General features: G+C 39.0%; 2 protein-coding genes across 2 annotated transcripts; one reads left to right on the top strand and one right to left on the bottom strand.

Annotated features, from left to right (window-relative positions):
* Positions 1 to 1845: 1845 nt before the first annotated feature.
* On the bottom strand, positions 1846 to 4614 carry LOC113769077 (putative disease resistance protein At1g50180). The gene has a single exon (XM_027313560.1). It carries the CDS (start codon positions 4612 to 4614, stop codon positions 1846 to 1848), a length of 2769 nt encoding a protein of 922 aa, XP_027169361.1.
* A 2014-nt stretch (positions 4615 to 6628) lies between these two features.
* Positions 6629 to 12883, top strand: LOC113769076. The gene is made up of 3 exons (XM_027313559.1): positions 6629 to 10520; positions 12057 to 12203; positions 12381 to 12883. The coding sequence occupies exons 1-3, from the start codon at positions 6629 to 6631 to the stop codon at positions 12881 to 12883; spliced, it is 4542 nt and encodes a 1513-aa protein (XP_027169360.1).
* The last annotated feature ends 261 nt before the right edge of the window (positions 12884 to 13144 follow it).

Raw genomic sequence — 13144 nt, 5'->3', positions numbered from 1 at the left:
AGTTTGAAACTTGCAAAACTCAAATTAAATTCATGTTCAGCTTCAGCAAGGTTAAAGAAGATCAAGATTCTCCAGCAAACGACAAGGCTGGCTAAGTCTTTCAGGATAGTTAAATCTTTCAGAGCAAGAATGAACAACGAGATGCTGGCATTTAGGTAGCTCAGTAGATGTTCCACATAACTTTATCTTTCTAAATTTATTGAGATGTGAAAGGCCAATCAACGGAGGAAACCCTCTTCTCCAGCAAACGTCGACAATTTCAGGGAGACAAGGTTTTCAAGCATGGCAATGTAACTGAAAAGTTCTTCATATCTTGAGCATCTAGGTACAAAGGGACACACCTTATGGGTATGCAACTTAAGGTAAAAAATTAAGTTGTTCTTTTTTTTTTGTTTTTCAAAGCAGTGCAAGTTATTAGCAGTTTTATTTTTTTGTTGCAAAAAAATAAGTTATGATTTTTTTTCTTTTTTTGTAAACCACAGAAAAGGTTATTGGAAGTTAAAATAAGAAAGTTATTAGAAGTTACTGAATTTTAGCAGTTAAATTTAGTAAATCTTTACTTTTATAAAGGTAAAATTGAAAAAAAAAAAAGATGACAAAAGATTTTAACACTAAACCCATGCCACATGTGTTATATATGGAAAGATTTCAGACATTGGATAAAGAACAAAGAATTTTGTACTTAATACACTCAAATACTCAAGAAATTTCACAACATGAAAATTTCACATGCAACTCATACTTAGTTTTTTATAAGATTCTACCTAACTTCAAATCCATTTACACACCTTTTCTTTTGTAAACTTGCTTACACAAACATTTAATTGTTTCGCAATATGAAAATTAAGTATTTGCCTGCTCCACACATTACCAATGTGCTTTTGTGAATCATGAGAACTTCAATATTCTTTCTCGCACAATATTTGCTGTTGCCATGGCTTGGACACTCTGAAAAATTATAACCCTTCGCCACTCTTGTTCCAAGGTCCTGTTCATGATTTACCCCAAAAAAAACAGACTTCAACTTTTTGTAAGAAATTATAATTACACAAAAAAAAACTGATTTTTTACTTTCGCCATTGATCCAATGTAGTGAGATAATGTAAGAAAATTGAGGTAAGATTCCAAAGAACACAAAAAATGCATATGATCTATCATTGAGCAAAATTACATGTAATCCTATAACTTACATCATTTATTCTCCAACTACCAGAAAAGCTATATGAAGCAAAAAAATAAAGAATCAACTTTTCATGTACTGACAATGTAGTGATTTTTTTACATTAATAGGCATGGATATTTGCCATATATGCATGATTTGAATTTCAAATTTGAATTCATATTATATAAAATAATCTAAACCTATTATTATAAAAAAAATGTACACTAATAGTGTACAAAATACTCACTCAAAAATCGATTGCCACATGACATATATAAAAATGTTTGCTACTTGTACCAGGAGCTTTTTCATTCATAACCATACTTAAATTAACCTAAGCGTTTTTTTCTAGCAAATCGACCTGAGTTGAAACTTCTACTTAAAAAAATAAAAAAGATAAAACATGATTGTAACATAGGAGCAAGAATAAGCCAATCATTTGACTGATTCCTATTAATAGAAAATGGACCATTTCTCAAAACTTGTGATTCTCAAAATCAACTAAGGAACAAAAAGTACTACTAACTCCTTTATCACCATAGCATCGTTAGCTTAGAAGCAATAATACAAAAGCAGTAGCAGAAATAGAAAGTACATATCTACATATGCATTGATTGTTTATTGAACAAAAAAAAAAAAATTTAAACGCGAAGTTCACTTGGAATTGGAAATTTTGACTCCAGCTATGAAGTTCTCTTGCCCCTTGTTACGAACGCGTCTGCGAACCTTCGAGCCACGAGCTTCTCTCCCAACATTTTAGGGTCAAGAGTGCCGGTCACGACAATGTTTGGGACATGACTGACCTTGTATGAATCCATTCCATGAAGCCTAGTGATGAATCTTTTTGGCATGTCCACTACCTCCACCATTTCAAGAGCTTTCATGAACCTCAGCTCTTCAGGAAGCTTTTCTACAAAGTAGCAGTTGCTGATTCGCAAGCACCTGAGCTGTGGCATTGCACCTCTTCCGATTTTGATCTCAACCAAATTAGGCAGCTGCTCAAGCTGAAGGACTGTGAGATTGGGAAACTGGTTCTCTGAAATAGATAGTTCTTTTCCCGCGTAGGCATTTTTCAGTTTCAGAATGGAAAGGTGTTCTAACTTCTCCAGTGTTGGCATGGGGTCTTCTGCAAGTCTTGTGGCACGCAACGACAAATGAGAGAGTCTTGGGGGAAAATTATGAGGGCTAGGTAGCTCAGTCAACCTGCCAGATACCCTTAGCCGTTTGACATAATTAAGGTGGGAAAGGCCAATCAAAGATGGAAACCCCTCTTCTCCATACCTTATCAATACCAGCCAGACAAGGTTCTCAAGCTTAGCAATTGAACTAAAAAGTTCATCAATTCTTGAGCTTCTTTCTATCCACACGCCCAATTTCCTCATGCTGGTTAACAGCGTTATCTTGTTACCAATCAGAGTATCTAGATATACATTACACAGAGTTTGGAGATTCTTCAAAGTATCAAACTTCAGTGGTACACGTTTAGTTGTTTCACGAACATATAAATGCCGGAGATTTTTAAGCATCCATAAAACATTGGGGAACTCCACTGCTGAGGTGAAAGTATATATGTCAAGCGTTTGCAGATTTTGCAAGCAACCTAGAGAGAGTGGAAGCCTTTCGATCCTCGTGTATCTTAAACAAAGATACGTTAGAAGACTAAGTTCACCAATTTCGTCAGGTAGACATGAGATATTCATATTTTGCAGGTCGAGCACTCTAAGTAATTTGAACACTACAAAACTCATATTAAATTCATGTTTAACTTCAGCAAGATTGAAGAAGATCAAGGAACGAAGAGGAGGGGTTGAATGCTCAAATTCTCCAGGATAGTTTAGTCTTTCACAGCAAGAATTAACAACAAGATGCCGGCATTTAGATGAGGGATAACTACTACTTTCTTCAAAGATTTTAAGAAACATTACCTCCTTTGCTTTTTCAACAGCTAAATCACGCAATAGATCATGGACTCGACAACTTTTGACCATCCCATTAGCCGTCACTGCTACCTCCTGGACCAAGTTCCTGTATATCAACTCATCCAAACGATCTGCTGCTACATCCTCCAATACTTCTTCTCCTTTTTGATGAATTAAGCCCTCAGCGATCCACATATGGAACAACTTACGTGTTGGGATGACAAAGTCTTCTGGAAAGATAGCAAAGGACAAGAAACAAGTCTTGAGATCAGGTGGAAGGTCGTTGTAACTTGATGCCAAAACAGCTGAAACTCCTTTCCGGCCCCTTGACCAATGGGAGGTGAGAGTGTCCAGCACGCTTTTCCATTCACTCTCCAAGGTTCTTTGTCCCCGTAAGTGGCGCCCTATGACTGAAATTGCCAGAGGAAGACCACCACATTTTTCAACGATTTCCCTTCCGATGCGTACTAGCTCTGGGGACAACTTGGATTCCGAGTTCAAACTATGAGCAAGTGCCTTCTTGAGAAACAATTGCCAGCCATCTTCCTCTCCCAAGATTTCCAACTTATAAGGTTTGCTTAGATCATCCGCATGCTGAGGAACCTTCTCATAGCGACTAGTCATTACAAGTCTGCTGCCATTATTTACATTAGGAAATGCTGCTGCCAGAGAATCCCAAGCTTCTTCTTCCCAGATATCGTCAAGAACTACAAGGTAACATTTGTCTTGGAGTTTCTCCTGAACCGTCCTCTCCAGATCTGCCTCTTGCATTCCTTCCAACAACTCAAGTGATTCCTTGGTTTGTTTTTCGACTTGCTTTATGATTCCCACCAGTACTTCCTGGGCACTGCACTTCTGAGAAACATAAACCCAAGCGCGGCAATTAAAATATCCAATCACGTCAACATGATTGTAAACTTTTCTGGCAAGAGTTGTTTTGCCAACTCCTGCCATACCAACAATTGATATTACACGGCGGCTGCTGTCCTGCACCAGAAGTTGTGCCACCAGCGAGTTTGTTTTTTCCTCCAGGCCCACCAAATCCTTGTCCTCGGTGAAAGGTGAGGATCTCAGCAATTTCCGCAGCTCCTCTCCTCTTGTGCTCGTCCCTTCTCCAAGAATTTGATCAATACCAAAAGTCAGGCGACTTTTCTCAATATCGAGCATCTTTTTCTGGATGGATTCAATGTTCTTCCCCACCTTGCAGAGACATAATAACCGTTTGGGAAAGCAAGACAAATTTTTCAAGAAGCCCTTCTTCTTTAAGGCCTGCATCTTAACAATAAACGTCTCAATGACATCCTCAGATTCATAAGCTGCATCTCTAAGTTTAGACACCCAGTTGCCGATCATTGGGTTATCATCTTCTTGTTCATCTGCAAACTTCAAGAAGCACTGAATGTCGATCAGCAGTGTTTTCAGTCGTTCAATTTGTCCAGGAACATTTTTGAGGAATACGATCTGCTGAATGGTTTGCTGAATCAAGAGGTTGCTCAGCTTGTCAATCACCAGAGAAACAGCGGCTTCAGCCATATCCAATCTTTTCTACACTAGTCTTGAACTCTTGATATCAGTGTAAAATCTAGGAAGCCTTTTTGTACTTGATCAAACGATAATATATGAAGGACTTTTTTGAACCAAGATTACAGGCAGGTGATGCAATTGACTAACAAAGATGGAACAAAAAACTGTAGGAAGCAGATGAAAATTTATGGAAGACTCAATAATCAAAGTAGTAATAGTAATGAAACAAGAAAGCCTGCTGTGGCTGTCTTCTTTGAGTAACTATATATTCATACACAGAGGCATTGATAACAAACAGTGAATTTACGACGACAAATGCATTAATTTATTTTTCTTTTTATCAGTGTCCATACGTTTAAAGTTTACAATACATAAATCTATTCGATATAAATATGCTTTGCCTGTCCTTTGCTGTGCTAAGATAAGCATTCGAGCTTCACGCGCACACAAACACATATAAATGAGTTTAAACTTGTCAAGTTATTCGACTTGCTTGAGCTTAGTTAAAGCCGGGCTCGAATTCAAACAATGATTGAGCAAGCTGCTGATGAATAGCAGCTCGACTAAGCTGAACTCACTGCAGCACTATGTCCACCCTTTCTCGTACTTTTTGTCCAAATTTAGTCACCTAACATTCTGGAGTTTAAAAAAACTGATATATGTAATTACTAAGTGAAAATTATATATTTCACCGGTGGGTGGGTGCGTAGGCATCCATTTGGATCGGTGGTGATTCACCAGATTTCCGTTGACCTCTTTAGATTCTTTTCCCCCTAGTATAGAGTAGGAATAGTTGTAACACAGAACTATAGTGTCGACAAAAAGAAAATAATTATTAAGGAAAAATGTGTAAATAGATACTGTTTTGTACAGTTGTCTCTGACAATTATTGATCTTTCGCCTTGAAATGCTGAACACATTAAGCAAAGTACTTAATCAACTTCCTCTAGAGGAGTTGGCTACCACATAAATTATGAGGTGAAAGGTCAAGAGTTCAAACCTTACTTCCCATCAATGTACTACTATATATGTGGCTTCTTATAAACCCATATGGGTGTGTGGTACACCTGTCTAGTCCGATAGTGATTCAGTTCTTGTCGGTTCTAGGAGTATGTTAGACTAGATTATATGTACCGTTATGCAAAAAAAAAAAAATTAAGCAAAGTACTTTGATAAATGATGCAGTAAAATATGATAATGTTAGCATATGAAACTCATTTTACTCCCTTACCAAACCATATTCGTGGCAAGAGATAAAGCCGTCTCCAGGCAGCCTGGATAATGGCACTAATAAGAGACTCAACCTTATTTTCTTTCCTTGGATGTAGCAGTCCTTGTCGCCTCCGGATTCTGGAGAGTTAATATGTCAAACCAGGAAGTTTTTACTTTTTATTAGGAATAGAAAGATATACTGTCTCTGAGTTTGATTGCTGAAGCAGTAAATTACGGTAATAATAATTTTTTTTACTCCCCAACAAAATAAATAAATTAATAACAATTCCATCAGTGCAGGCAAGAGATAAAGCCGTTGATAGATTGTAATTTTATCATTTATTTTATAATTAATTTTCTCTATTACCTGACCCGATGTGGATTAATTATCAAATTTTACTTATTTTTGGCAATTCGTATTTATTATAGGGAGTGGAATACAAATACCATAAAAAAATATCAATTTGACAGTTATCAAGGAAGAGTACTGGCAGCAGTCAAAAAAGGGAGAATACTTCAGCTGGGCTTAATTACTCCAGGGGCAGAACAACTCCTTAAGGTCAGGGGCGAAGGGAGAGGGGTCCAACCCTTCATGGACCCCAATGGATAAATGAGAGTATTGGTGTGGAATTGTCAAGGTGTGGGGAGTCCCTTGACAATTCCCCAGTTGAGAGAGGCGAATAACCTCTCCTCTCCAGAAATTATTTTCTTATGTGAAACAAAAAACAGAAGTAAATACCTGGAAAAAGTAAAAAAAATCTTGCATTTTGAGGAAGCTATTTTTTTGGATGCCATGAACAAGGCAGGAGGGATGGCATTGCTATGGAAAGAGGACTTACGGATAAAACAAGTGATCACAACAGCCTTTACTATTGAAGCTCAGATTGAGGATATGGAAAGCAAGTGTGATTGGTGGTTTGTAGGTGTCTATGCCAACAGTGAGGATCAAGTAAGGAAACAGCAATGGAAGGTGTTACAGGCGAGGAAAAGATTGTGGGGAGACAAATGGTTAATAGCAGGTGATTTCAATGACATTGTGTCAAATGACGAGAAATGGGGTGGCAACTGGAGGGAGGAGGGTAGCTTCAAGGCATTCAGGGATTTCATTAATGACAACCAGTTGATGGATGTGGGATTTCAGGGACATCCATGGACTTGGTGTAACAATTGGGAAGGTCCTGGGGAAGTAAAACAAAGACTGGATAGAGGCTTGTGTAGCTACCCTTGGCTACAAACTTTTGAGCAGGTCACCTGCAAACATCAGGATACAATTGCATCTGACCATAGCATGCTGATTTTTGACACCAAGCCATGTCCAACTAGGAAGAAAAAACGATTCTATTTTGATAAAATGTGGCTCCAAAGAGAAGAAATCAATGACATTATCAAACAGGCATGGGACCAGGATGATGAAGGCACACGGATGTTTAGAGTTATAAGCAAAGTGAAAAGGTGTAGGGTGACACTTTTGCAATGGAAAAACAAGATACAAGGTAATGCTAGAGAGAATATTGAAGCACTCAAGTGCCAATTGCAGGAGCTAAAACCTAGAGACTTTGAGGGCAAGAGGGACGTAAGGAATGGTCTAAAAAAGAGTTTGAAAGAGGCATACAGAAATGAAGAGATGTACTGGAGTCAAAAAGCTAGAGTGCAATGGTTAAAGACAGGCGATAAGAATACCAGTTTCTTCCATGCTACTGTGGAGGGGAGACGTAAAAGGAATCGCATGCTGGAAATTCAAAGAGAGAATGGCACCTGGACTAAGGGTGAGAAGGAGCTTGGTGCTGAAGTTGCGGATTACTATAAACACCTTTTCTCAACATCAGAAACAAGGGAAATGGAGGAGGTTCTGGATGGTATACCACACACGATCTCAGATAGTATGAATGAAAATCTAACTAAACCTGTGGGAGAGGAGGAAATCAGATCAGCATTATTTTCCATGTATCCGGATAAGGCACCAGGTATAGATGGAATGCCACCCCTTTTTTTCCAAAAGTTCTGGCATATAGTCAAAAAGGATATAGTTGGTGCTATTCAAACTTTTTTTCACACTGGTCATCTAACTAAGTCAGTAAATCATACCATTATCTCCCTCATTCCCAAAGTCAAGATTCCTACTTCCCTCACGCATTATAGACCCATAAGCTTGTGCTCTACTGTGTATAAAATTATAGCTAAGATTTTAGCTTGTAGATTGAAACCAATTCTTCAGTCCTGTATAAGCAAAAATCAATCAGCTTTTATCCCTGGAAGGCAAATTCTAGATAACATTATGATTTCCCATGAGTTTCTTCATTATCTCAAAAACAAAAGGTTTGGGAAAGATGGTTTTATGGCTGTGAAATTAGATATGTCTAAAGCTTATGACAGGGTGGAATGGAGATTCCTGGAAGCTATCATGCAGAAGATGGGTTTCAATGATAAATGGAGGAGCTGGATCATGGAATGCATTTCATCAGTTTCATATTCATTCATGATCAATGGAGAGGTGAAGGAGTATGTAATACCGCAGAGAGGAATTAGACAGGGAGACCCATTGTCACCCTATCTATTCTTACTTTACTCTGAAGGATTCTCCAATCTCCTCAACAAGCCAGCAACTGCACAAAGAATAGCAGGCATGCGAATTAGTAGGCAAGGGCCTAGATTAACCCACTTGTTTTTTGCAGATGATTCGCTAATATTTTGTAAAGCTGACTCCCAAAATGCAACTGAACTCAGAAGACTACTCCAAGTGTATGAAAAGGGTACTGGACAGCTCATCAATCTTGACAAATCCTCAGTCATCTTCAGCCCGAATCTGGAGAGGGAATTAAAGATGGAAATCTGTCAAGCACTTGGGAATATTCAAGTGGCCACCCAAGGTAAATATTTGGGACTCCCAATGGTGATTACCAGCTCAAAACAGCAACTATTCGGCTTCATTAAAGACAACATCCAGCAAAGAATGAAGAAATGGAAAAATAAGATGTTAAGTGCCGCAGGTAAAGAGGTGATGCTCAAATCAGTGACAATGGCTATGCCAACATATACGATGTCATGTTTCAACCTGCCAAAGAAGATATGCAAAGAGATCAATGCGGTGATGGCAAACTATTGGTGGGGAGAGGCAAATGGAAAGAACAAGTTGCATTGGAGATCATGGAGTAAAATGTCACTGGATAGGAAGGATGGGGGCTTGGGATTTAAAGATCTAGCGACATTCAATGCAGCTCTACTGGGTAAGCAAGTGTGGAGGTTGCTCACACAACCAAATCTACTTGTTAGCAGAGTGCTCAAGGACAAATACCATCCACGAGATTCACTACTCAAGTGCAAAGTAGCTGGGAATGCATCTTGGATTTGGAAAGGACTGATGGGAGCAAGGCACCTGATAGAGAAAGGGTCCAGACGAAGAATAGGTAATGGAAAGAGTACTCACATATGGAAGGATAGCTGGCTGCTAGATAAACATCAAGGCAAGGTCACCACACTGAAACCACAGGGATGCAAGCTGGCTAAGGTAGAGGAGCTGATAATACACAACAGATGGAACCAAAATCTGATATTCAGAAATTTCAACTCCAAGGATGCAGAAAGTGTACTAAGCATTCCCATAAGCCTGGTCAATAGAGAGGACAGCAACTACTGGTGTCACACCTCCAATGGGAATTACTCAGTGAGATCAGCTTACAACTTACAAGTTGATGTCCAGAGGGAACATGCACAAGAAACCAGGGAGAGAGTAGGTACAAGCTGGAGTTCGGCTAGAGAAAAAGGTTGGAAATATCTTTGGAAGCTGAACATTAAGCACAAGGTTAAGATTTTCTTGTGGAAATGTTTGAACCAGGCGCTACCTGTAAGGCAACTCATTTATGATAGAACCAAACAAGGTGACCCAACATGCCGGTTTTGTGGTGAGGAAGGTGAGACCATAGAGCATGCGTTGCTTAACTGCAGCCATGTCAAATTAGTATGGAAAATGTCACCTGTCCAGTGGGAAGGAATTCAAGACCAGCAGGGTTGTTTCAGTAAGTGGTGGACTACAGTGATGGAAGCCAGAATGAGAAGCGAAGGTAGCAAACATATCTCCCTAACAGCAAATATCCTTTGGCAAATTTGGAAAAGCAGAAATGCGAACGAATTCAACGCCAAGCAGCACCCTCCTATGAAAATAATGCAGACAGCTCAAGAGGAATGGTTGGAATATGAGGAAGTTTTGACAAAAACCTCAAGCATGAGCACAGGAGAAACAAGAGACCAGATGGAATCCCCTCAGCAACAGCAACATATCGAAGGCCTCATGAGACTAAGGTTTGCAACACAAAAGAGCAAACACACTCCTCAATTTGGGATAGGTGTCACTATAACAAGGGACAATCAAAGCATGATACGAGGGTGGACGTTGCAAGAACGAAGTTCTGGACACCAGGTCCTGGATGAGCTCATAGCAATCAAACTACTGATAAGTAAAGCTGCTGTCCAGAAGTTGGAGAAGATTGAAGTGCAAATCCAGAACAAGGTAACGTTTACTCTTCTCCAGCAAAGGAAATCTCAGGAAATGCGAATGCTCACCCTGATGGAGGATATCTATAGTCTTAAGTCCTTGTTTCGCATGTGCTCCTTTTGTTTAATTAATAGGAATCTTAACCATATTACTCATAGGTTAAGCGTGCAAGCGCTAGACTTTGTTGTAGATCAGGAATTTTGGATTCCTCAGTGTTAGTATGCACTGGTTGTAAAGTTCGCTCAAGTCTTTACTTGAAACTGTAAAGGTTCTTTTCATCTATAAAATCATATATCGTTTCGACAAAAAAAAAAAATTACTCCAGGGGCATTCTTGGAATATGGACTAGACCCCTTTTTGGTAATTGCGGGAGACAGCATTCAAGTAGAGCACGGGAGTCTTCTTTTTCGGCCTGGAGGACGCCGCACAGTAGGGAGATAGGTAGAAGTAGGAATTAGATAGAAATTGGAAATAGCAGAGAACTTGTAGTACTTGGTAGATTAGCTTTTTGACTTTTCCGACTTCGTTCTCTAGTGGGGCTCTCAGTAGTTTGTCCCCTCACATGTCAGGATGCCTTTTGAAGAATTGAATCATTCTCTGTAGTTTCTTGTTTTTCTTTCATTCATTCGATCGAATTGAATCTTTGCGAGCAAGGACGATGGCTGCAATTGTTGCTTCAACTTGGTGTGGGTCTTTCTTATCCGGGATGAACTAAATTCTCTTTTCTAGTCAAGAAACAATGGAGGCTTTAGTTCATTTAAAAATTGTGAGATCGATTTAATTTTATTTTGTTCTCTTATTTATTGGTATTTGCATATTCTCTGATTGTGGTGCTTATGGTTATTCAATTAATTGATTGTCTTAGATCTGGATAATGAGTTGATTTAATAATCTATTGTCAATTGGGGTATTAAATCCATAATTGTTTAATTGTCTCGAAATAGTGACAACTGGCATGATTAGGTTTGTGTCAGAGGAATACGTAGGCTAATCTAAAATAACCTTAGTAGTGCGTTATTTGGTTAGAATAGGGCTCCTCTAATACGTAAAGCAATTGAAAAATTAAATCTTACGGGCGTACCTAAGATTATTTCTCAATTAGAGCAGTAATTAACGGGTGTACCTTAATCACCGACACAGTAAGGAGGAGTTGACTGTCATCGCTTGTTTGGCAGTTATAACCTATTTATTAGTAAACAATTGGAATTGCCTTTGCATCAATGATCAATTAGGTGAACCATTACTGAAGTTATTTCTTGGTTAGACCTTTAATTATTATTACTCTAATTTTAGTGAATTCTCATTTAATTTCTAGTAAGCTATTTATTTTTATTTGAACTCCTTTGATTGTCATCGTTTATACAAAAACACCCCCTTGTTACTGTGGATTCGAAAGGAAACAAATTTCTCTCCAGTCCCTGAGGAGACGACCCTACTTGCCACTGTGTACTAGTTAGTGAATTCAGTCAGATAATTAATTCTGGTATATTGGATTAAGCAAACTCTTCGGGAATAGGGTGAATCAAGTAACTCATTGCACACCTAGAGTCCCTATTCCAGTACTGGAATTGATTATTGACTGTTTTAGGTGGTAGTTAGGTTTTATTATTATTATCGCACAGGTTCAGCACCTGTCAATTTTTGACGCAGTTGTCGGGGACTGGCGTTAATTATTTGTTTCTTTTTTAAGTTCATTTTTTTTCTAATTTTCTGGTACTTTTCGATTGTATGTCTCGTTCTTCTCGCACAGGTGAATTAACTTTCGACCACGAGGTAGAGAAGACTGCGCGTACAACAAGGAAAAAGACCAGACAACTCAGAGAAGAGCACTCCAGTGCTGCATCTCAGAGACCTGAGCCAGAAGTTGAACTAACAGATTCACTCAATGATACTTCAAGTGATTCAGACCAAGAGAAAGTCACCATAGTTAATGCATGAACACTAAGGGAGTTGGCTGCTCCTGATTTAAATCAGCAGTCTTTATGCATTACTTTCCCACATTTAAATGATAACACCCCATTTGAGTTGAAATCTGGCCTAATTCATCTTTTATCATCTTTTCATGGTTTATCAGGTGAGGAACCCTACAAGCATTTGCAAGAGTTCAATGTCATTTGCAACAGTATGAAGCCTCCGAGAATTACAGAAGAGCAGATAAAAATGAAAACCTTCCCCTTCTCTTTGAAAGATTCCGCGAAAGACTGGCTGTACTACCTACCACCAGGTAGTATCACCACGTGGGACCAGTTGAAGAAAAAATTCTTAGACAAATACTTTCCGGCGTCTCGGATAGCCAGTTTAAAGAAAGAAATATGTGGCATCAAGCAATACCGAGGCGTGTCCCTCCATAAGTATTGGGAAAGGTTCAAAAGGCTGTTTATCAAATGCCCTCAGCATCAGATAAGTGAGAAACTATTCATCCAATATTTCTATGAGGGGTTACTCTTCAGGGACAGAAGTATAATCGATGTTGCAAGTGAAGGGGCATTGGTGAACAGACTCCTCGAGAAGCGTGGGAGCAAATTGAAGGAATGGCTGAGAATTCGCAGCAGTTTGGTACGAGGGAGGATGTCCTGACACGCAAAGTGAATGAGTTAGAGACATCTTCTATTCAACAGCAGTTGACTGAATTAACATCTTTTGTTAGGCAATTGGCTACAAGAAATGCATCACGAGCCAAGATGTATGAAATTTACATTGCTATGGGTCATTCTATAGAGATGTGTCTGCTGATTCAAGAAAAAAGTGAGGAGCAAGTGAACATGGCTGGTCACGCGCTCGCGCCAAGAAAGCAATATGACCCGTATTCGAATATCTACAATCCTGGTTAGAGGGACC

Source organism: Coffea eugenioides, chromosome 4 (assembly GCF_003713205.1).
Source record: "Coffea eugenioides isolate CCC68of chromosome 4, Ceug_1.0, whole genome shotgun sequence".
NCBI lineage: Eukaryota > Viridiplantae > Streptophyta > Magnoliopsida > Gentianales > Rubiaceae > Coffea > Coffea eugenioides.
The sequence above is the reverse complement of the archived record's forward strand: the minus strand, read 5'-3'. Positions and strand labels throughout refer to the sequence as shown.